At 43.8% G+C, this 26190-nt stretch overlaps 1 protein-coding gene across 12 annotated transcripts in view; it reads right to left on the bottom strand.

The window, feature by feature from the left end:
• Window positions 1-26190, bottom strand: part of fat1a (FAT atypical cadherin 1a) — a 93431-nt gene that overhangs the window by 51907 nt on the left and 15334 nt on the right. For all 12 annotated transcript variants that reach the window (XR_001328235.3, XM_014195248.3, XM_014195253.3 and 9 more), the window contains exons 3-4: window positions 16780-17094; window positions 6586-6647 (exon numbers count right to left, since the gene is read on the bottom strand). Coding sequence is in view for 11 of the 12 variants with exons in the window: in XM_014195248.3 (XP_014050723.3) it covers window positions 6586-6647; window positions 16780-17094 (377 nt within the window). In the remaining variant the exon portion in view is untranslated. The remainder of the gene's footprint in view (window positions 1-6585; window positions 6648-16779; window positions 17095-26190) is intronic.

Raw genomic sequence — 26190 nt, forward strand, 5'->3', positions numbered from 1 at the left:
TCTTTCCCTTTCAGTCGTTCGTTTTTTTTATGGTGAATGGATTCAATGAATGTGAGAGGCAAGTCACAGTTTTGCCTTTTTCTCTGAGACAAGTGCAACAAGACCGGTCCAAAGACCACACTCGCTTTGCTTTTCTGCCGCAGAAGAATGAGACTCATCGTTATTTTGGAGATGTAGCAGGCCCCGTCTCTTTGGTGAGCAATGTCTCCTTAGTGCTCCAAAAACGGCATATTCCGTTAAATGGGTTTACTTGATACCATCCAACCAGGCATAAGGAGGAAAAACTGCTTTTTATCTATGTGGATGTTTTCTTCCTCACAGTGATAGAACAATTAGCTATCAAAACTCCAGCCTGGTCCCAAATCAGTTTGTGCGGTCTTGCCAATTCCTATGGTAATTGTCATGTGGCACAAACTGATCTGAGACTAGGCAACAACAAAAAAAGACACACCACTGGCATGATGTGTTCACCCCTTTGGAAAGCCAGGGGAGAAACAATTGTTTAAAAATAGTTCAAAAATAATAATGAAGCCCTACAGCCTACAGTTTGCCGGAGGGACATAAGTTTAGTTTTAACAGTAGTTTTAACACTTGGTAGTTTGAACACTCAGCTGTTTTAACACTTTGTTAATTTGGCCTGGCTTAATAGCTGAATGATGTCTAATCTTTCAAATGAAATGCACAGCCGAGACAGCTTAAAGCACTCAGCCAGCAATAAGCTTAGCTGACCCAAACAAAACACAACACTTACATGTTATGAGTAACTGGGAAACTGAACTGGGGTTCGTCTATCTATCGCAAAGCGTCAGAAATAAAATAGAGAGCTGAACAATAGTCATTTAAAACCATCTGCTCAGCGCTACAGCAAAATCACTTTGGGGGTTGGTGGTCACACTCTATTTGGCACTAGCAGCGACGATTAGCGGCATAATGTGTTTTTGTTTCCCCGCGCCTAGTCGGTCCGAGGCAGTCCGAGCTATTTGCCCGAACAAAATTAATGAAATAGGACGACGAGGACCATTCGAGTTCGAGGCGGCATGCTCCTCTCGGGAGCAGTGTTGCTGGTGCGTTAGCCCGTATTCTCATATTCTGTAATGAACATTGCCATTACGAGCAGATGAGTTCATTTGGCCCCGTTTCTGATTATATTTTACAGGCGTCCTAAATGGTACCCTACATCTACGTAGTGCACTACTTTTGACCAGAGCCCTAGGTGTCCTGTTCAAAAGTAGTGCACTATACAGGGAATAGAGTGCCATTGTGTACACACACTTTGTCCACAGTTCCCGGTTCCCTTTGTGAAATCAAAGCAGTGGATTGAAAAAAGCTGAAGACGAGGACCCGGCTAACGTTAACAGGTGAACTCTGCTGTATGTGTTTGCATTCCAAATGGCATCCTATTCGCGATATAGTGCACTTCTTTCGACCAGGGGCCCACAGGCCTCCGGTCAAAAGTAGTACATCAAATAGGGAATAGGGACTCCATTTGGGACGCAGAATGAATGGTAATTATGCCGAGCGACCGGAGAGACAAGATGGGAGCATCAATTACAAAGACAAACTGAACTCTGGGATACCGTACGGGGCACAGAGGGTTAACTACCTTTCTCAGAGGCAGAAAAACAGATTTTTACCTTGTCAGAGAGAGGGAGTGTGTGTGTGTGTGTGTGTGTGTGTGTGTGTGTGTGTGTGTGTGTGTGTGTGTGTGTGTGAGAGAGAAAGAGAGAGAGAGAGATGGTGTATGTGAGTGTACATGCGTGCTTGTGTGCGCGCTTCCCAAGCCCTGCTAGACAGTTACTCATCAGCACATCCTACTCTTTCAAAACAAAGTATTTACCAGAGGCCAGTCTCTGTGTCTGTCAGACAGACAGTCACAACAATGTCAAGATAGTGTCGCAATGGTTCTCGGGCTTTTCGTAATTAAATGTTTACATTTGGCGCGCATTGTTGCATGTCTGCGACAAACCCCTGGTCAAATGGCGGCCAACTCTCAAGTCTGATTTAGTGAAACGTTAGTGCCTAGACACACAGGCATTAATCATGAAAGTGGCTGAGACTATAGAAACTTGTGAAGTTGGTGTAGAGATAGGCCTATGACCAGAACATTCAACTTGCTTCTCTTTCAGGTCTGGGCGAGCATATCCTAACATATCTCCTTTGTTGTTTCCCCTCCCTCCCTCTCTCCCTCTCCTCAGGCTTGTCACCCTGCCGCTGAAGCAGACACACACTCACCAAGATGAGCCTGCCGTTTGCTCACTCAGAGACCTCCCCCACTCCCACTGCCAGTGGCGCTCACACACATACACACTGGCATGTGCACACATGCACAGACGCAAGCACGTACACTCACACTCACACACACACACCACCTACCAACCCTCACCCCATCATAACCCCCCCCCCCCCCCATCCCCACCACTCCACCTCCTCTCCCGGCATCTGGTGCAAACAAGGCCTGCACAGTCAGCCAGCCCCCGACCACCCCCCGCTTCACTTGCTCCACATGTTCTGAAGTCGCTATGGTTACCAGCCAGACTCTGCTCGGAGGCCAGGCTAGGAGCAAAGGTCTTTGTCCCAAAAGGCACCCTATGGGTCTTAGTCAAAAGAAGTGCACTATATAGGGAATAGGGTCCCATTTGAGACAAAAGGCGTCACCGTAGCTCTGTTACCACTTACCCACATCTAAAGTATTTAGGTCAAAAGGTACATGCGTCAAATAGCTTTTTTTCCCTTTTTTTAAATCTTTCGCTCCCGTTCCTGACTAACTAAAGTGGAGCGGTAGATCAAATGAAATCTGTAAAGTTATTATATAATCATTCATTAAAACTACAACAAAAATACATAGACACATACATACAGCTGAAGTCAGAAGTTTACATACACCTTAGCCAAATACATTTAAACCTAGTTTTTCACAATTCCTGACATTTAATCCTAGTAAAAATTCCCTGCCTTAGGTCAGTTAGGATCACCACTTTATTTTAAGAATGTGAAATGTCAGAATAATAGTAGAGAATGATTTATTTCAGTTTTTATTTCTTTCATCACATTCACAGTGTGTCAGCAGTTTATATACACTCAATTAGTATTTGGTAGCATTGCCTTTAAATGGTTTAATTTGGGTCAAACGTTTCGGGTAGCCTTCCACAAGCTTCCCACAATAAGTTGGGTGAATTTTGGCTCATTCTTCCTGACAGAGCTGGTGTAACTGACTCGGGTTTGTAAGCCTCCTTGCTCGCACACGCTTTTTCAGTTCTGCCTACAAATTTTCTATGGGACTGAGGTCAGGGCTTTGTGATGGCCACTCTAATACCTTGACTTTGTTGCCCTTAAGCCATTTTGCCACAACTTTAGAAGTATGTTGGGGTCATTATCCATTTGGAAGACCCATTTGCGACCAAGCTTTAACTTCCTGACTGATGTCTTGAGATGTTCCTTCAATATATCCACATAAATTCCCTTCCTCATGATGCCATCTGTTTTGTGAAGTGCACCAGTCCCTCCTGCAGCAAAGCACCCCCACAACATGATGCTGCCACCCCCGTGCTTCACGGATGGGATGGTGTTCTTTAGCTTGCAAGCCTCCCCCTTTTTCCTCCAAACATAACGATGGTCCGTTCTATTTTTGTTTCATCAGACCAGAGGACATTTCTCCAAAAAGTACGATCTTTGTCCCCATGTGCAGTTGCAAACCGTAGTCTGGCTTTTTTATGGCAGTTTTGGAGCAGTGGCTTCTTCCTTGCTGAGCGACCTTTCAAGTTCTGTCGATATAGGACTCGTTTCACTATGGATAAAGATACTTTTGTACCGGTTTCCTCCAGCATCTTCACAAGGTCCTTTGCTGTTGTTCTGGGATTGATTTGCACTTTTCACACCAAAGTACGTTCATCTCTAGGAGACAGAACGCATCTCCTTCCTGAGGGGTATGACAGCTGCGTAGTCGCATAGTGTTTATACTTGCGTACAATTGTTTGTACAGATGAACATGGTACCTTCAGGCGTTTGAAAATTGCTCCCAAGGATGAACCAGACTTGTGGAGGTCTACTGGATGAACCACACTTCTGAGGTCTTGGCTGATTTCTTTTGATTTTCCCATGATGTCAAGCAAAGAGGCACTGAGTTTGAAGGTAGGCCTTGAAATACATCCACAGGTACACCTCCAATTGACTCAAATGATGTCAATTAGCCTATCAGATGCTTCTAAAGCCATGACATCATTTTCTGGAATTTTCCCAGCTGTTTAAAGGCACAGTAAACTTCTGACCCACTGGAATTGTGATACAGTGAATTATAAGTGAAATAATCTGTCTATAAAAAATTGTTGGAAAAATTACTTGTGTCATGCACAAAGAGATGTCCTAACCGACTTGCCAAAACTATAGTTTGTTGACAAGAAACTTGTGGAGTGGTTGAAAAACGAGTTTTAATGACTCTGTTACGTTCCCCAGTTTCTGTGTTGTGGGTTTGTATGTGTTTGTGTGTACTTCAGGAAATGGCTTCCTGAAGTCCAAAGCAGCTGATTGGTCGGCTCCAGTGCAGATTGGAGCTCTGACCCCGCCCTCTCGTCAGGAGAACAGCTGTTTTCAATTTCCGACTCATTCTGCAGCTTTAAAAGCCAGAGTACCTTTGTTAGGAGAGAGCTTCTTGGTATGTCCTGTGTTTCGTTGTTGGTATGTATGCATTTTTGTAAAGTATTTTGTAGCTGGTCCTGCTGATGTTTGTGTATGCCATAGGACTGTGTTTTTGATTAGTGAAATTGTTCACTCTAAGTTTGTATTATTCTGTTTCATTTGTTCCCAGGGGGGGAAGGGGAAGGCACCTTGGGAGTGCTTAGGCAAGAGGCCTGCTGGCATACATATACCCATAGTATATACTATGTCTATGCACACTAGGTAAGACCTGGGCGCCAGGTGGTGCTAGTTAGGTAAGTTGTGGGTAGGTAGGAGAGGGGGCTCTAACTTTTACTTTCTTTGCTTTGGTTCCATCCGGCCCCTTTTCCCCAAATTACCATGTGAAGGAAATAAATTCCCTGTAAACAGTAATATATTCTGCCTCTGTCATCGTTGCCCGCATGTGCAGTCACATACCTTTTCACTCCACGGGGAGTTGCGTGTAGCAGGGTGTTGCATTCCCTCCTCCAAGAGGCGTGTGTAACAGACTCCAACCTAAGTGTATGTAAACATCTGACTTCAACTGTGTATATATATCACACACGGAGTATGGCATGATTAAACATATAAATAAAGTTTTTCCCATGAAGAGAAAACGAGTGTACGAATGTCGCTGTGCATTTTAATTTGGCCCCAACATGAAAGAACTGGAAGAGCGCTATGAGCTTTTTAACATTTTAATGTGGTTCTTTAACGCCTGCCGGAGTATTTTGTCAAACGGGACAGATTAACAGTTTAATAACAAATGGGCTCTGGCTATGTATTCGTAAAAACAGGAGCCTGTTGGAAAAACGCACTGGCTATCAGCTCTCTTCATCTCTAAATCTACTGTCCTACACCAACCAATGACCCTGAGATGAACCCTTAAGGGTGGCTTTTGACTCTGTCCTGGGAATCTGCTCGGTCGTTCATACAGAGGGCTCCTGACCTGGTCACTAACAAATTAAAGGGCTTTCGTGTCAAAAGCTTCAATTTAGTTGTTTTCCTCTCGCTTGAGGCCTCTGCAACTCGGCACACAAATCTAGGAGTAGGCCATTTCATTTATCATAGGGGTGGATGAGAGAGAGGGGGGAGGGGAAAAAGAGAGAGGAAAAGCGGTAGGCAGCCAAATGTCTTCCTCCGGAGAACAGATCCCTCCCCTCCTCTGCCCCACTATCTTTACTCTCCAGTCCCAGAATAAAATGAGTGTGTCCCACTGTGTAAATTGAGTATGAAAACCCAGGGAGTGGCTGGCATGCGGGCACACATTGGCATTAATCGGCATCCAATGAACCTCGAATTGCATTAACTCCTATAACGGTAATTAAGCAGCGCCCAATCTGGTTACTCGATCTTGGCACAAAATGAAATGTGCTGGTGTTAAACGTTTGGTTAGGTTGGGCAGAGGGAACTGAATGAGGGGGGGAGAAAGTGAGTATCCACAAGTTTAAACATCAACCCGGCTTTGAAGGCTCGCTTCCTGCCCCGGCTTGCCTCCCTCGATCCCGGGATGGTACACTGGCGAAGAACAAAGCCACAGTCACCCTGATTTTTTTTATTTTTTTTCCCCCCTGGAAATCTCAACCGGTGGAATCATGATCCCAAACCCCCTTCTGCCGGTTAGTGTGGAACTATGCGCTGCGTCTCTGTGCCTCCGCTTGTTTTGGTTGGCAACGCTTGGCACTCGGCCAAAGTATGTCGGTTGGAGGTTGAAGCCAGCCAAGGCTAAAGTTTAGAGAGGCAACTAAAATGGTTGCTTTTGGACTTTTGTCCGTTTCGGCTGAAGAGGTCAACCTTGAGTGCCTTTCTGATGATTAGCAATGCTGCTGATGCTTCTCCAAACAAACGAGTTCTCACAGACAGACGGACAAGAAAGTCGTTTTTTGTCTTTCCCCCTTTCTGATAGCGGTAGACCAGACAAAACAAGGTGCTTACCTCAAGAATGTGCTCATCCTGCTGTTCTCGGTCCAGCTTCCTCGAGGTAGTTGTGACGAGACCTGTCGAGGGGAAAAGAGGTTTGTTAGTACTATGGCCATGATCAATGTATCAATGTTGCATCAATGTTATCTTGTCTTACTACAGGACAACGTGATATCCATTTCCTTGAAATGAAACCACAAAACCATATTGAGAAAAAGCCATATTTGAAATGGCAGACGAACTTCATTACAAGATGCATGATGTGCTTCCTAAAGACTCAAAATAGCCAAACTAACACTAAAGCAGGAAAGGGACAGGGTGAATTGCTGATTTGCAGTGTTTGGTTATGTCATCCAATCCTTCTTCTAAATGACCTGCGAGAGGAGGATGGGGGCTGAGATACTGACCCCATAGAAAGGTCTCCAAACCCCCAGTCACCTCCACGCCCCAGACAGTCCACTGTCAGGCCGTCCCGTCCTCTAGATGTGAAATATCGCAGCGGTCCGCTAAACGGGCTCTGAAACAGCAGTGGCCTCAACTCTAACTGAGGCTTATACCGCAAGCTGAACAAATACAGAAGCAGGCAGTCAGAGGCAGACACCATCAATTGCAGCCCCAAGCCCGAGCTCTAGCGTATTGAGTCATCTGTTAGAGTGCAGGGATTTCGAATGAGATCCCATAGTTTGTTTTAGATCTGATTTGATTTAAATCCGCTTCAACCAAAGGGCCGGGAGAAGAGAATCGAAAAAAAAAAAAAAAAAGTCTGGCTACATTATACGAGCAGCAGTCTCTTCTCCCCAAATAATAAGCAGTGTATTCTCACTCCCGGCGTAATTGTAACCTCGCAGTAAACATGAGTGCAGAGTAGACGTGCCAGAGCAGACCGTACCAGAGCCGGCTGGTGGACCACGCGGCGACAGATTATCATAGCAAAAAAAAGGATTTCCGAAACCCGAGCCCATCAATGGCACATATGGTGCAAACTGGAATAGCAAGCCCATAACTTACAGCACCTCTCGAAATAGCTCTTGCACAGCAAATGAAGGACTCAACTGAGCCGGAGCTCCCCAGGGCTTCGTTCATACTATACACTAAACTTTGGAATTGAAAATAAATAAAACAAAGTTATCAGCATTAGAGAAAGACAGTGTTTCCCTTGTGTGCTAAGCTATTTTTGTAAAAAAAAAATTAAGCATTGAACAAAGCTAATGAAGGCATTACAAGTTGGAAAAGCTTGTCAGAGGAAATTGTGAGCGATTTAAGGAAGGACTCTTGACAACATGCCACCGTCAGAACAAACTCAAGAACTAAGTCAATGTGCTACACTGTACTGTTGTTAAGCTTGTAACAATGCTGGTTAGTTTGGCGATGGGTGGAGACTAGCAGCTGACTGTGACATAGCTTTTAAAAGATCACGACGAACAAGGCTCTTTGTAAAAGAAGGTACAGCATATCGGTGTGGCTGTCCTGAAAACCGGCCAATTTGCAAGGCATCTCAATGGACGTAAACAAAGTGATCGTATTACCCCCATTTCCCAAAGAATGAAAGAGCTCTCACGCGCACGAGCACACTCACATTCATACACACACACTAATATTACCCACACTTCCAAAAGACTGACAAAGAGAGGGGGTTGCACTCACTCACACACACAAACACACGTTCCCCTTTGTCAAGCTGCCAAGTGTGCCATGCTGAAAATCCTCCACAGCTTTAATTAAAGGGGCGGGGGTTGACTTCTCTGCACCTCCATCCTAGCGAGAAGCTAAATTTAACAGAGGTAGAACTCTTAAAGGTTGCTCTAAATTGATCTGGATGGTTGGAGCCATACTATTTTTTTAAATATCGTATAGCTGTCTCCTAGCTCTCGGAAGCGGTCCTTTGATGTGGGGTTACACGCGTCAACAACTATGAAGTAGTAGTCTTAGCGTAGCGTACCTTCCTATCTTTACCTGAGCCACAGCTCCAGACCTCCAGCCTTTGACGATCAATTCTACACCTTCCTAATATTGAGCTGCACCCCCCCCCCCCCCCCTTTTGTCCTCAGAACAGCCTCAAATCGTCGGGGCATGGACTCTACAAGGTGATGAAAGTGTAAGAGGTGATGAAACACACACAAGCCTCCTCAGGAGTGGGCTGAGCCGGGGCCGACAGTAATTACAGCCAGGCTGTTTAGAGAAAAACAACAGTTGCAGAGGAGAGGCATTCCGCAGCACAGCATGTCCTTCAGCACAACCGCGTCTCCAAAATGGAGGCCGGGGGAGCTGTCCGGGACAATGCCAGGCTGGGACACAACCCAGGTATTACTGCAGTGATTAGCAGTCTAGCAGGGTGACACATATTTAGCTGTCAACTGTAGACGTGCGGGAATGTTGTGGGTGTCTGCAGTGGGAGGTTAAACCCTCCCTAGTTACGAAGGAGCTATATGAGCGCCTTGAGATATTTACCGTAATTGTTGACGAACTAGCGAAAATCGAATAAGCCCCGAGATTTCATTATTTGATCTAAGTTGGGATTGTTTTCTGTTTTTGGGTCGGGGTCGGGGTAAAAAAAAACTACCCAGGGCGACTCATTTTTCTCATAAGGAGAAAACGTTTAACCTCTCCTAGCTTCAAGCGCCAAAGACAACAATTTCAATGTCACCATGTTTAATTGTTGAATCTACCAACTTGCTCCAAGCTAGTCTACAGGGAGACCCAACCAGAACTCAAAATGGAGGTTCAAAACAGCAATTTGTTCCCCGCACAGCCAACTCAGCCCAAGAAAAACCTCATTATCCATAAGTGTGTATCACAGGGCAAAGTATCCCAAAAGAAGTAGCCCAAAGCATGGCCAACTTGTGTGAGGGGGTCTAAGATGGGGCAGGATAAACATTTCCAGTAGAGAAGGGGTTGTTTGGGTGTTTCTTTAAAGGTGAGATGCCACAGAGCCGTTGACTGGGGACCATTGATGGGCCTCCACAGACGTATCATTTAGCTAGGGGAGGAATGCCGCACTTCACACAGCTTACAAAAGGTCCCTGCATTTCCAATAAGAGCCCACTTCACACGCACAAACAGGGATTCAGGGATTCAGACAGGGACACAGATTCACACAACAAGATAGAAACCACCACACACGCGGACAGGGATGTACTGACAGACACACACACACACACACACACACACACAGACAATAGCCTTCCGTGACCCTCCCACACCTGCTGCTAAGAGGGTCTTTGTGAAAATGGCTAGCATTTAGTGAAGGAGAGAGAGAGGGACAGCTAAACCACTTCAAAACTAAAATGCCTGCCTCGCTCTCCTAGACACTGCAGACACACACACACACACACACAAGGGTTGCTTCAGAGGACTCCATCCTCCCTACCTCATTACCCTCCAACCAGGTAGCTAATAGGGCTCATCTAATGGAGATTCATCCGAGGGGATATAAACAAACAATGTGTCCCAAATGGCACCCTATTCCCTCATAGTGCACTACTTTTGACAGTGGGCCCTGGTCAAAAGTAGGGCATAGGGTACCATTTGGGACGCAAAAAAGAGGGAACCCTACTATTATCTCACTGTCTATCTGTAGGCGGTCCTCGATTAGGACAGATACAGGGGGTCTGGGAAAATACTTCCTCTCCAAAACTAATATACATATGATGGAAGCCGAGGAATTTTGGAAGCTTGGGAATTTTCCCCGACAGGATGTGCAGGACTGCCGATAAGCTTAAGAAAGCGCAGTTGCTTACGACCATAAACAGAGATAAATATCGACACTGGAGGAACTCAATTTCGGGGACGGATTTTTATAAGGTCAATGTCATCTGTGGTCGTGGTACATTGAAAGTGTATCAGAGCCACTCGGGTGTTACTGATTCTGATTCCCATGGTCAATGTGACAGGGGTCGTATTCACAGGATACCAAACAGAAGAAAACTGGCTAAAACAGTGAGGACTTCCCCAATGAGAGGCACTAATTTTCATCTCCCGTTGCAAGACGTTTTGCTACGGTGTGCCTATAGGGGGGTCCAGATGCCTGTTTTGAGCGTGTGATTGATGTATGGTTTGGTGACAGGGATGAGTAATTGGATACTGTGGAGCTGATTACCAGCTGGGTTCTACATACTGGCTATACTGTATCTATTATGCCTGAATGTAATGTGTCTGCCTTCAATTTAGAGGGAGGGAGGGGGAAAAGAAAGAGAGAGGGAGGTTAGGAGAGAAAGGTAGCGCAAAATAGACAGCGAGAGACCGGAAACGCCTTGTGTGAGATTGAGAAAACACCAACCCAGGCAGATGACGTCCATGTATTTTTTTTTTTTTTTTACATCGGCCTCTGCTGATGTGTGTACATTCCCGTGCTCAGTCATGTGCTGAGGACAGGCAGTCTGGTCGGTGTGCAGGCCGCAGTCTGCAGTACCTCCCGGCTGCAGCGTCGGAGGATGTAGATTCAGCTGTTCCCAGAGAGGTGAGGGAGGTGCTTGGGAGCAGCTTAGGAGGGGGCGAGCCGGGAGGAACAGGTGTGCTAAGAGCTTATACTTAATGAACCTCGAAGCCTTGTAGTGCTGTAGGCATCCCTCACACTCTCAGACAGACAGAGAGACAGACAGACACACACTAGGCAGACACACACACATTAACAACAGCCTACAAAAGGTTCAGGTAGCTAGAAGCTGTGGATTAGTTTCCCTGAAAAAAAGTATACTCCATCCCTTTCCTTTCCTGCTCCTTTGAAAACCTTTTGTGTCTCATGCCAATTGTTCGCCCCCCCCCCCCCCCGAATAGCAGGAAACGTCAGGAAGTTGTTGGAGGTAGTATCCATTTCCTATCTGGCTTCCCCTCGCTATCGGCCTGGGCGCTTTGAAACACGCGGTGCACATTGTCAGATGTTTGTTTTTTTTCTCCCCTTTTCTAACAGAGAAGGCGTCGCTGAAAGCTGATACGAGTATATCACGGAGTCGATGATTTGAAGCCCGGACCCCACTGGCTATTATTTTTCTGTTCTAACGGCTTTTCATACAACTGCTGGCATTAGAAATGCATTTTAAAGCTGTCAGAGGAAACCATGCTTGCCAACGAATTACCGAGATATACCTTTTCAATTTACTACAATGACTGGTTCTCTGATCCGGGCTCGCTAGGAAGCGTTGAGCCCTCATTTTCAATGAGGGCCTAAAAAAAAAAAAAAGATCACCTGGGTTTATCTTTCCCATTAATGTCAATACGTGGGTCAACTGCTGCTACCAAATGCAGGGGGGGGGGGGACAATGTGGAATGCACAACTCTGTCCCACACAGGACATGCCATTGTCAGGACTAATCTGGAAGCAGAACTAAGTGAATGGGCTATGCTGTACTGTTGTCAAGTGAAGAACATTGAGTGCCTCATTGTGAAAGGGGAGGTTGTGTGTTTGCGCTCCAAGGTTAATTTTCATAAAACAGACTAAACAATAGTCTCTCATCTTGGGCAAGGATAGTGTTTGTTCATAGGGAACCTTGAACCTATCGTCATAAAAGAGAGTCCTAAAGGGATCGTAGTTAAAACACAAATACTGAACCAGAGACAATTGGTGCTCTTGCTCTTACAGATCACAAATGATCATCAGTACATGATGACACATTGGTGTAATCACCTTTGGACTACATAGGATTGCCAGCTAGTTAGACTTTCTGTGATATTCATGTGATCTTTGGCCGACCTCTCCCTCTCATTCCCTCCCTGTTTCCGGAGTGCAAGTGTATTTCCGACGAGAAGTCACGGCTGTTTGAGCACACACTCCAATTCCGGCATTGTTCAAAGCCCAGTTCAATCCGTCACAGCAGGCTGCCTGCATCTTTTAAATCCCTCTTTTGCCAGGTATCATTAACAGTGTCCATTTTCCTACTCTCCCTCTACGCAGGAAGGCAGCTCACGTCCACCTCTCCCTGACGACCGCCCGAGAATACCTCCCGACGTCTCTTTTTAACGAGAGGCCAAAGCTTTGTAGCGATTTAAAAAGCGGAGAGTGTACGCGAGAGTGGAGGCTTGTACAGAGCAGGAGGTGGGTAACTCAGCAACTTTACTCCTACAAGGGCTCGCTGGGGGTCAAGCCGAACGAGGGTGGGAAAAGCAGAAACGTGTTTTCCGACCGGGGCTGTGTTTGAAAAGGACGCTGACCCACAGAGAGCGAGAGGGACAAATGAGAGGAGGGAGGGAATCCTGTGGTATGTGTATCACTATAAACCTGATCTGCTTCAACACAGCGAGTGGGTGGGTTAGCACTAGATCAGGTGGAGGAGAGGGGGGGAGCCTCGTTCACACCAGCTCTGGATACAGACCACTTATGTGAGGAGGCACATACAATGCTACACACACAGACTGAACACATACATTAATGGCCAAGGAGTAAATCTCACAAAGTGACACAATTCTCCTTGGTGTCTTGGAAAGACTGGGGAAAAGAAAACGTTGAAACAGCGGGGAGGAACTTTTTTTTTCTTTTTTTTTCCAGACCAAGCGAAACCCCAAAACCCATGAATTCCCATTGCCAGCTTTCTCCGAACGGGATTGCCGTGGTGTCTTGCGAGAGAGAGGGAGAGAGATGGCCTTGCACTTAAATGAAACCCCTAGAGTTACAGGGAAATAAACAGCCGGACTTGTTTACTCTGCAGAAATAAAGTAAGCCTTTCATCCAGGGATTTAGCCAGCCGATACGGTGACTGCACAGAGAAAAGGGCAAGGCGACACAAAAGCAGCCAGGAGATGAAGCCTTCATCTGCGTTTGAAGCCCCCCGACTGTCAGGCAATAAGCTACAGGAAGAAAATACTAGCTTCAATGATAGCTAGCTAGCTAGCTAAGCTACACGTGTCGGCAATGCTCACCAAAACAGGGAAAAGGGCGAGCCAAAAGTGGCACGAGAAGAAGCCTTCTTCTATCTGCATTTGAAGCTGTCAGACTTTCAGGCTGAAGGGAAGAAATGTTAGCTTCAAAGCTAATAAGCTAGCTAGCTATACATGTGTACGCAACATTTGCCAAAACCCACACATACAGCACACATGAGTTTTTCCTTTATTTTTTTCCCCACCCCTTTCTAGAGCTTTGTAGATATGCCAAAACAGGGCCTTGCTCCCGTTGCCGTTCTTGAGCTTATAATTACAGAGTGTGCTGTCCTGTAATATGCGGGGAGAATGTCATATTGAGTTGATAATGTCGACCTGGTATGAAGCCAATTTTCATCCGTCTTAATGGCAGTCACATGGAAAATAAAAAGCTCTCTCTCCATATAAATGATACAAATCCATATAAGTGATTTAGTTAAGTTAATCTTTGAACAAATGTGTCCCGTTCACTTATGAATATTACATTTAATGTTTTCAGCAACAGTTGAGATGCGTGCCTCTCTCTCTCTCTCTCTCTCTCTCTCTCTCTCTCTCTCTCTCTCTCTCTCTCTCTCTCTCTCTCTCTCTCAGAAATTACACATATATGGAGGCAGTGATTTAGTTGAAGTTTCTCTTTGTACAAGCCACCTCTTTGTTGAACCTGACGTGAGGAGCCCTGGTGTACCACTGATAAACGTTTTAACACACTTTGATATGCATGAATGGGTTTCATCCTTCGCTCATCGCCGTCCTTCGTGTAAACCCATTTGAGAAGACCTACAAAGCAGCCGGAGAAGCGTTGGAACATAAAAAGGTAGACTCAGTAGCCCTGTAAAGCTTTGAGTTTCATAAATACCCTGTAATCCAGAAGGGGGAAATATCTACTGGTAATATGAAGGCTAAGTAGGAGCATTTGGTTCAAAGGGCAAGTTGAAATCTGCTCTCCCAATAGAGCCGTTTTCAGGAAACATCCAGAAACAACGTGTCGAAAGACCGTGACGCATATCGGATACATTCAATCCAGCCTGTTCGGATGGGAGGCAAAAACACCCAACTACAATACACTATGGTGAAAGCGATTTATTGACTACGGGGCCGATCTAAAGCAGCCACCCTTAAAATAGACCGATGTCAATTCACTTTCTCAGACGCACCTTTGGGTTTTCAACAGTTTAGTGGTGACGTGCTTTCCATCTCAGAGGTTAAATGAAAATCATTGGAGGTTAGCCCAAATCAATGGCCCGGGGTCAGATATAGATCTGCCCGTTGATCAGAGGGCACCATTGGCGCTCTTAAGGCAACACCGGATAATAGAATATCAGACAATTCTGTTAAAACGTTGGGTGAAATTAAACCTCTTCGGCTGATCAGATCCTATGTGATTAATCCCCGGTGTGCATTCGTGTCTTGGCTGGTTTGCCCTATATACTTTCTTCAACAGGTACTAACTACAGATAGCAGAAACTCGAATCTAGGCCAACTCCTAAAATCCAACAACGGCTATTATCTCGACAGCATGAGTCTGGCGAACTCATCTCTAGTCGTCTATACTGTAAATCACTTCAAGAATGCCTGCTCCACTTCAAGACTGCCTTCTTCATTGCAAGAGAAATACACCATACCCACTGTGTTCAGGATGGCTTATCTGTCTATGTGGAATCTTACAGTCAACACACACACACACACACAAACCTTCCACCTCCCACACAACTCACACCTTCATTATCAAAACTATCGTCCATTGCCCCGTTGAATTAATGCCTAAATGCAGCTAAATGTGCCTTAGAAAGAAAGTTCTTTCTCCCGTCCCTTTCTTTTCCATCTCTCATTGGAGAGTTGCCATCATTAGGAAAGCTAGAGAGAGCATGCTACATGACGAACCCTTATTTGGTCAAGAACACTCACATTGGCCCCTGCTATAACAAAAATAACCACAGTTTGTTGATGGGAGGACCGCCTTGGAATATGGGACCACACAAGTCAATGGGGGGAAACTGGAGAGCCGATTTGCTCTACAGCCCATTCCTCATGTCAGTTTAAATGAGTACTCGCAACAAGAGACTGGTATACAAAAGTCAGAGGTAGGATTGAAATGAGTTTGTTAATTAGCAGTTACTGAAAGACATACAGGGTTGCACAATGCAATCAATGTAAACAAGCTTGTTTGTAATGAGCATTCTGTGTTGATTATTAAAAGGGGACATACAAATATCGTTTTGCTGATTGACTTGATTCAGGCTAGCAGACTTTTCATATTGAGCCGCTGTTATGCCTTGTAGCGTCTAACTGCTTTGGTAACCCAACTGTAATTACACAGCTGGGCATCGGGACTGTAGACAAGGTATTTGAAGTCCAGACTGAATTGTAATGAAAGCAAACTGAACAAAGTCATGATCTATGGCATTATACTAATAAATCACAGTCGTATGTAATAACATGGTATCTGTCCAACTGAATTTAAAGTGTGAACAATTCCTTCAAAACCCCACCAAAAAAAAACATCCACGTTCAAAAACGTTGGCTTCCATTTCAAAAGCTTCAGTTTGCACCTTTTAGTCCTTGTACTACTATTTCTGCTCATGCTGGAGTAAAATTGCTGTCTGCTCCAGTGGGCTTCACAAAAAAAAAAAAAAAAAATATTCAACGTTCATCCATTTTCAGAACACCATATGTGAACACACTGTGCTCTGTGGGTAGTGGGAAAAGCCCCTGTAGACATCTCTCCTATCGACCATGCTAAAATCATGTGGCCATACTGGAGATTCCAAAGGCTTCTTATAGAACAAAAGGATTGATATAACCTAGATAACCTACAACTGACCCCATGTACCCTCATAGTCTCAAAGGGCAATTGAACATCTATTCTTTCTACATTTATTCTTTACCCTTTTTATGTAGAAGCGCTACTCACAACCTTGTGAGAGGAGTTGTATTCTTTCAAGTGATAAAATTGGACATGGCTTTACATACACTCGTCTCTCAGTCGGTGTGTAGCCTATTGACTACAATCTGTTAGGCGATGGTTAATTGATTGCTGGCCACACATTATACGTGGGAAGATAAATCCAAGGCGCTGTACATGCATTGTGTTTCATATACAGAACACATCCATTGGAATACACAAAGTCAATGGGAAGCAAAAGACAAGGCCATTTCCAATACATTTCAATGTACCACAAATGGATAACATTAATGACACGTGTGACCTTACCTGGTTGTTTTCTGTCTACCTTTACTATTCTGTGTATGCACTTCATTTAAAGCATAGCAGCACTACACATGTTTGCCTGCGAGAAATCAATTCCATCTTGGGAATCAATAAAGTTCAATTCAGAAAAGTGGCGGCCTTTGCCTTAGTCTTACCCATCTTGGAGTTGATGGCGAAAAATCCCTGGGGGTTGCCACTGGTGATCTTGTAGGAGAGCTTGTCGCTGGCTCGGGCGTCCGGGTCCACCGCCTCGATCTGGATGATGGACACGTCCTTGGGCGAGTTTTCCGCCACCGATGGGTAGTAGACGGGCTCCGAGGTCTGCGGCGCGTTGTCGTTGACGTCCTGGACCTCCACGTAGACCTCCACAAAGGCCGAGAGGGGCACCACGCCACCATCCGTGGCGTACACAGTCAGCCAGTATTGCGGGGTGGTCTCATGGTCCAAGAGTTCCTGGGTTCTGATGACCCCTGGGAGAAAGAAAGCGAATAATGAGTTATTTGGGCTCTTGTACTATGAAAGAGAAACATCCATAAAACATTATTTTTTTTTAAAACCATTTCACTCCCAGCTTTTAGATGGAAATTGTCTTAGTCCATACATATAAAAACAAAAAGTAGTTCAAAGAGCATTTAGCATTCTTTATGGGGATCACACACAAACGCTTAGGCAAACAAAAAAAATCCAGTATGTAGATACCACTTGAAAGAGAACGAAAAAAAGAGAAAGGAAAGATATGGAGAAAGAGAGAAACTCATTCTGTGCTATTTTAATCATGGGTAGGTGTCGGTGCACAGCAGTAGGGGGAATATGGTAGGGTAGAAGGTTGGTATTGTCATCAGACCCTGCTGTCTGTTTCTACATGACAGGCCTGGATTTTTACAGCAGACCATTTGCCATGAGGGGCCTATAGCTTTCAGCTGAGCAAACAGAGGAGCTTTCAAAGACCTGTTAGGACTAACATTTCACAACAATACCCCCGATGACTGAAAGGAGATCTGTGGTGGAACCATCAAAACGGCAAACTAGAAAGTAGGCTAGTCAGCCATCCTTCTCTGGATGAGTGCACAGTTGTTTCCCTCGAGGATTACCCAACATTTATGATGTGGTTTCTCATGCACGTTTTATTTGGGGCTTTAAAAATATATCTGATCATTAGGTAGACTTGGGTTATGGCATGTCAGGGGTAGAGCGATACGAAATTACTCAGTTGTTAAGAAGACAATCTCTAGAAAATCTCTTTCCATGCAATTTAAGTAAACATTAACATTTAAAAAAAGGTCCCAATGACCTGTTATCGAAAGCAATAAAAGTGAGCTCATTGGCCCGGCCCACCTCCGAAGGTAATAAATTATAATAAAGCCAGGGCGAGGCCTGTTTGCCACCTATAGGCAAGCGGTAATCGCATACTGTCCTAGTGTGCCATATACCGAAGAACGATAAGACACTGCTCCATGGCACCAATCCTACTTTTCCTACTGCCTGCCTTTCAAAACACTTTGTTGCTCCCTGTAACTCAATGAGTTGCACTGCAGGTTTGTAACCGAGAGACAGGCCTACCTTTCTCCTCAGGGGGGAATAAAAATATTCAGAATAAAGAGAGAAGAAAAAAGAAATCTCCAACACCTGTCACTGACATTTCACTTTTCAGGGGGTTCACCTCAGAGTTACTGTATCTTATGTCTGAGTCTGAGGTGCTTTTTTTGTCATTACTCATCATTACTGCTAGCCAGGGTTAGCAGTTAGCTTGAGGCGTGTAATAAGGCCAGGGAGGCAGGGTGGCAAAGGTGGAAATGGATAGCACTGTAACACTCCATAACACTTCCTACAGCCATGTGAGGGTGTAACCTGCCTTCAGAGAATATTCACACCCCTTGACCTTTTCAACATTTTGTTGAGTTACAACCTGAATTTAAAATTGATTAAATTGAGATGTTTTGTCACTGGCCTACACACAATACCACATCATGTCAAAGTGGAATTATGTATTTTGAAATTTCAACAAATTAATTAAAAAATGAAAAGCTGAAATGTTGTGAGATACTAAATTGTCCAATTCTTCGAAAAGAAAGGCACCTATTGGTAGATCGGTTAAAAAAATGAATATCCCTTTCAGCATTGTGAAGTTATTAATTACACTTTGGATGGTGTATCAATACACCCAGTCACTACAAATATACAGCCGTCCTTCCTAACTCAGTTGCCAGAGAGGAAGGAAACCGCTCAGCGATTTCACCATGAGGCCAATGGTGACTTTAACACAGTTACAGAGTTGAATGGCTGTGATAGGAGAAAACTGAGGATGGATCAACAACAGTGTAGTTACAAGTTGTAACTTACAACATTGTTGTAGAAACATTTATGGAATCACTACTATAAGTCGCTCTGGATAAGACCATCTGCTATTTGACCAAAATGCTAAAATGTAGTTACTCCAATATACTAACCGAATTGTCTAGGTGATAAGCAGGAAGCCTGTACAGAATACAAATATTCCAAAACATGCATCCTGTTTGCAAGAAGGCACTAAAGTAATATGGCAAAAATACTGCACTCTCCATATTTTCAAGCATAGTGGTAGCTGCATCATGTTATGGGTATTAGGCTTGGATGGTGTACCGTACATTTTAATATTTGTAGCTACTTTGTAAGTAAATACCTGCAGTCAACTTGTGCAATACGTTAGAAGATTGAAGCAGATTGCATTCTTCATTTCACCTGTCACATTATTTTTCATTATGAAGTTTACCGTAGTTCCCTAGAACAGTTGAACGAGCACAACGGGAGAAAGCGGGAGTAGCTGTGTATTGACAGGGATCACGTTTTATATTGAAAGTCAAGTCTTTTTTTTTTGCTTCAAAAGAGTGATCAGCGACGTGCAACTATAGTCTTTCTTTCACAGAAAATAGATTAGTGCAACACATTCGGCAGAAAATAGCTTCATTTTCATCAGATGACAACAGAAGTGCAACACTATGTGGCTGGCAGCCACACAAGTAAATGAGCTTACAATGATTAAGTAAAAAACGATGCATGGCCATCATATTTCTAATGTTTATCATTGAAAAAAATGTAACCAGCTACATTTCCTAATGTTTTTGCTTAAAGTTAATCTTGCATTTTACCAGAGAAAGGTAAGCTGGCTACACCGAGAAAAGTATCGGAGAAAAGTAGTTACACATCAGTCAGAGCGCTGTCGTTTGATAGAATGCCCATTCGTGAATTCTCATCCAAGTGGACACGTGAAACTGAATCACAACATTTGTTTGAAGCTGAGCAAAAATTACAATAAGAAGCATTTTAGATCTGCATTTACAAAACGTAGCAAGATATTTCTTATGTGTTTATTTCCATTTTTGGGCCACGAAAAACAAATAATTCTGAGATAGGGTGACCCCTAAGTTTAACTTGCTAGTTATCTAAGTAAGTGGCTGAATTAATAAAGTCACGGGGCATCATATTGTTTTAGCTTTCTGCCGTGTTTGAGAAGTCAAAGCCCTTTGAATGAGTTTTCTGTACAACTACCACTGCATCTTGATATCCTTGCGTTTTTTCTCCGCTCCGTTCTAGGCCCATCTGCTCCTCCCCTATCTTCTCTAAGCAGAGCAGGAAAGCCCGTTGCCCTAGCGACTCCCAGACTCCACACAGACACAGCGTGTACACAGTATTGTTCTTCATTCAGACAAGCATGCGTCAAAACTTGTTCATTTGCATAATAGCTCTCGTTCACATTCGCTTGTAAATGTCCAAACGCAACAAAAATGACATTTGGTAGCTCTTACCTATATATTTATAACTTTATTAGCTGGATAACTTGTGCTAACTTTGTTAGCATTCTGGTAAAAGATGCCTAATGGGCCTTTTTGTGTTTTTTGGCTCCCCCTTGTGTACTAAGCCAGTAATATATATGGATATTAAAATCTGGAGACTGAAAAGATTTGGTCCTCAGATCCTCAAAAGGTTCTACAGCAGCACCATCGAGAGCATCCTGACGGGTTGCATCACTGCCTGGTATGGCAACTGCTAGACCTCCGACCGCAAGGCACTACAGAGGGTAGTGCGTATGGCCCAGTACATCACTGGGGTCAAGCTTCCTGCCATCCAGGACCTCTATACCAGGTGTTGTCAGAGGAAGGCCCTAAAAATTGTCAAAGACTCCAGTCACCCTAGTCATAGACTGTTCTCTCTGCTACCGCACAGCAAGCGGTACCGGAGCGCCAGGTCTAGGTCCAAGAGGCTTCTAAATAGCTTCTATCTAATCAAATGGCTACCCAGACTATTTCCATTGCCACCCCCCATTTTGCGATGCTGCTACTCTCTGTTATTATCTATGTATAGTCACTTTAATAACTCTACCTATATGTACATATTACCTCAATTACCTTGACTAACCGGTGCCCCCCTGAATATAGCCTCGCTACTGTTATTTTACTGCTGCTCTTTAATTATTTGTTACTTTTATTTATTTTAGATATTTTTCTTAAAACTGCATTGTTGGTTAAGGGCTTGTAAGCATTTTACTGTAAGGTCTACAGCTGTTGTATTCGGGCGCATATGACAAATACAATTGATATCACCCAACCCTAATGGATATGCTTGTAATCATTAAGGACTGGCGAGTTTCTCCAGAATAAATGTTTTTGGATGGAATGGATCTAAGCACAGACAAAATCCAAGAGGAAAATCTGTTTCAGTCTGCTTTCCACCAGACACCAGGAGACAAATTCACGTTTCAACAGGACAATAACCTAAAATACAAGGCAAAATCTATACTGGAGTTGCTTACAAAGAAGACCGTGAGTGTCCGAGTTACAGTTTTTACTTAAATCTACTTGAACATTTATGGCAAGACCTGAAAATGGTTGTCTAGCAATGATCAACAACCAATTTGACAGAGCTTGAAGAATTGTTTAAAGAATAATGGGCAAATGTTGCACAATCCAGGTGTCAAAAGCTCTTAAGAGACTTACCCAGAAAGACTCACAGCTGCAATCGCTGCCAAAGGTGCTTCTATAAATTATTGACTCAGATAACTCAAATGAGATATTTCTGTACTTTATTTTACTACATTTGCAAACATTTCTAAAAACATGTTTTCACTTTGTCATTATTGGGCATTGTTTGTAGATGGGTGATAAAAAATATATTTAATCAATTTTGAATTCAGGCTGTAACACAACAAAATGTGGATTAAGTTAAGGGGTATGAATACTTTCTGAAGGCATGCAGGGTGTAATATGGTTGATGTCATATGGGTATACAGGCTTGTCGAGGCTTGCTGGCTGGCACCGATTGCGAAATGCACCCAAAGGGCCATCGTGAGGCGGAAATAAAAATAAAATAAAAAAGTGATTATATAATGAAGTAAACAGATTACAAAAACATATATATTGCCACAAAAAAAATAAACGCAGTAAAAATGTGCAAGTGTGAGTTTTTCTACTCACTCCACTCGCTGAGATTGCTTCTGGGAGGAACAGATTTGCAAATGTCAAGCATGAATAAGAAATGTGAGTGCTAATCTGACTGCTAGCGTCCTGCGAGAGCATGGGGAAAGAGTATGAGTGAGAGGCAGAGAGAGAGAGGGTGGAGATTGGGAAAAGAAGGAGTGAGGATGAGACGGAGAGAGCGGTTGAGTGGGTGAAAAAATGGAACGAGAAACTAAGATAGAGAGTGTGTGTGTGTTGTGTGTGTGTGTTGTACATTTCTGTGTCTGTGTGTAAGGGTGAGAATGTGTACTATTCAGACTAAGTGTGTGTGAGAGACAAGGTAAAAGAGAGACAGCTAGAACGAGAGGGATGAAACATTTATTGTGCCTGTGCCAACGCAATGCCCATGCTTCAGTGCTCATCCATTTGACTGGGAGACACTGGCATAGCAGAACCATTCCACTCGCTCAGGAGTGTCAGGTTGTCTGAGTGCCCACTGCCAACCCTAAAGCCATCGGCATGGAGAAGATGACTTTATATTAGTGCAGTTCTGCACTGCTACAGGTGACTAACAAGACTACATAGTCATAGAGGACCTTGACCCAAACTCACCCCTCACAGGAAACTTAAACAAACCGTGGTAGATAAGGCTAATTGGTACGATAGCATTGTAATGGTCGACCGGCGGAAGGAAGAAAGTCCAAATCTCGTATCTTTTTTTAATAGTTTGATGAGGCTTTGATGCCTAGAATAGTTCCATTTAAAGAGAAAGAGCTTCATCGAAATGGTTAACCGAACACAATGCCAATTTCAGTTAACATCTACTTTTTATACAAACATGAACGCGTGACTGGCTTTAAATAAACATACCAGAAGACAAAGCATCTATCGAAACAACATATCAAATCAACAGTTGGCTGGATCATTACTCACAGAGGGTGTAAATGATGAATCAGAGGTATTTAGCCACCACACCTATACCATTTCATTCCATTCGCTCATGAGTGTCAGGCTTTTAGCTGCCAACCCTAAAGCTATCAGCATAGAGAAGATGGCTTTATATTACTGCTCTGCACTGCTAGAGCAATTATCACTGAATTATCACAGTGAATTATTGCAATGTTTGTTTATGTTTCAATTAATCCCGGATAGGATGGGTTGCCAATTAACGATTTGACACGAAAATAAAATGTCATTCATTCATTCTAGTGGTGACTAACATCAATGCTGCATAGTCATAGAGGACCTTGACCCAAACTCACCCCTCACAGGAAACTTAAACTGTGGTAGGTAAGGCCAACTGGTACGATAGCATTGTAATGGTTGACTGGCGGAAGTAAGAAAGTCCAAATCTTGTATATTTTTTATAGTTTGATGAGGCTCTGATGCCTAGAATATCAAGTTCAATTCAAAAAGAGAACCATTTCAATTAATCCCTTTCTGAACACAAGGACAATTTCAGCTGACATCTATGCGTGACTGGCTTTAAATAAACCTACTAGAAAACAAGCATCTATCGACAAAGCATCTATTGAAACAATAGTTAGCTGTATAAATGTGTATAAATGATGAATCCGAGGTATTTAGCCACCACACCTATACTTCTAGGCTAGTCAATGAGGAAGTTGCAAAATGTGCCCTTGAGGCAATAAAAACAGTTGACAAAGCCTAGGCAACCTACCCAGACAGATTTGCTCTCTCTCTCCTTTCTTTCCCTCTTCCTTGCATACCCTACGGCTACACCTTCGACAGCCACCTAGCACAGCAGCTTGGCTAAACAAAAAAAAGAGCTAACGGCTAACGCTGTCCTTACAATTCTGCCATCTCATGTAGGCGTGTGAACTGCAATTTTCATTTATGTTATCTTTATTTAACCTTTATTTAACTAGGCAAGTCAGTTAAGAACAAATTCTTATTTACAATGACGGCCTACGAACAGTGGGTTAACTGCCATGTTCAGGGGCAGAGCGACAGATTTTTACCTTGTCAACTCGGGGATTTGATCTAGCAACCTTTTGGTTACTGGCCCAAAACTCTAACCACTAGGCTACCTGCCATCCCAATCAGTCTCCGGAAACAGGTCCACCGTGACATTTACTCAATAGCTAGTTACAGCGGGGAGGCTGGATGAAGTCTGCTGCACAACACATAGCCCACTGAGTGTTGTTTAGACAAAATTGTGAAATAACATGGTTGTGCTTCGAGGCGCCGAGGAAAATGGCAGAGGAGATCTGAGGACAGAAAACATTTAAGTGGATTGGATAAATCCATCTGATCCAGGCCAAAACAAAAAAAGTAACACACAGTGGGGGTAGTACCTGCGGAACTATACTATAATGTTCCCTATTTAGTTCAGAGGATGAGGTGTACTCAGTATTTCTAACATGTATAGGACCATGGTCCCTGTCATGAAAGGGGTGTACATAGTGGGCAGGGGGCTAAATTGGGGAGAGACACTCTTTTCCCCAGAAGGCCTTGTAGCTACAATGGTGTCGCCACAAATGGAGAGGACTGCACATGCCATGGATATCAAAAGCTGGCAATTTAAACAAATTAGAGCGCCAAAAAGATTACCGGTTGTCAAAAGAGGATTAGGATTTGCAAAATCCTGTTTATCCCCAGTGCTTATTTTCATATGGTAGCACGAGGTCTACTTCAGAAACTGAGTCAATATCATATTTTTCTGGCATTGAAAACGTGTAATGAGGAATTAGGCTGCAGTCAACTTTACACAGCCTAGAGAAAAAATATTTTTCACAGTTTGTTTTCTATTGTCGACAAAGATATCTACAGAAGTCGAGATGGTCTTCCGATGACCTTCACAACAAGAGACCGTACAGGAATAATTTACGTGCTTCGGAGACCATGAGAGAACAAAAACGTGTCTTCTCAAGACCGAGAGATCAGCTATTTCGGCTTACGCCAGCACTCCCTTGGTCTGCACTCGAAAAAGTCAGACGTTTGCTTTGAACTACCTCTCGGTAATTCCGCTCTCCTTTCCCCTCGCATTCCTCAGCCTTCTTAGGACTCCTGCCTCACATGCTTACATAAACTTTCTCAGTGCTCCCCCCCCCTCTTCTCTTTCCACCGGCCCTGGTGGAATGCTTCACATTCCTCCACCACGTAGAGCCCTGGGTGTATTAGAAAAAGAGTCCTGAGCTAAGCTTCCCATGCCCCCGCGAAATCAAACCATCTCTTTGGATCCAAGAGTTCTCAGAAGCTAAGACCTAGCCTAGCCCTGCACTTCCAACGTTTTTCGGTCCATACTGTAAGTATTAATGCCCGAAACGTTTGAAAAATTCACAAGGCTATGAAGTGCAGCCAAAGCAGAAAAACTCCACCTCATGGGATACCCACATAGCCTACAGGTCTCGCTTTCACACTCATCATCTTTATTACTTTATAGAACGGTGGATATTTCTGAACAATACGGACAGCTTGAGTTACACACGGTAACACATCGGCCAAAGGCTTACAATCACCATGCAAAATAGGACTTAGCAGGCTATTGAAGTGTCAAAGACCATATCGGGGTCATTGACGAAATATGGTGGTGCTTTGAAGAGTGACCAGCATTCAGCGGGTATTCAGTACATTAGTGTAGATCTGGGAAAACAGTCATCAAAACAGCTGCATGATGAGTTCACACAGAGTCTCTCAAAACAAAAGCGCATTTCTCCCCGCTTGCCGTGCTGTGCAGGAGCATCAAGTCTGGGACCAAAAGGCTCCTGAACAGCTTCTACCCCCAAGCAATAAGACCGATGAATAGTTCATCAAATGACTACTTGCACCGACCCATTTTTTATTTTTTTTGCACTGACTCTATGCACACTCACTGGACTCACACATACTACACTGATGTGCGCGCGCACACATACACACACGCTTACAAACACAAAACATATCACATCTGTATATTGACGCTACACGCATACACCAACACACTCACACAGACACACTTTCACACGCACTGCTGCTACTCTGTTTATTATCGAACCTGATTGCCTGGTCAATTTTACCCCTAACTACATGTACCTATTACCTCAATCACCTCAACTACTTAGTACCCCAGCACACTTACTCAGTACCAGTACTCCTTGTATAAAGCCTCGTTATTGTTATTTTATTGTGTTACTA

The sequence above is a fragment of the Salmo salar genome, chromosome 04 (assembly GCF_965601325.2).
Source record: "Salmo salar chromosome 04, fSalSal1, whole genome shotgun sequence".
NCBI lineage: Eukaryota > Metazoa > Chordata > Actinopteri > Salmoniformes > Salmonidae > Salmo > Salmo salar.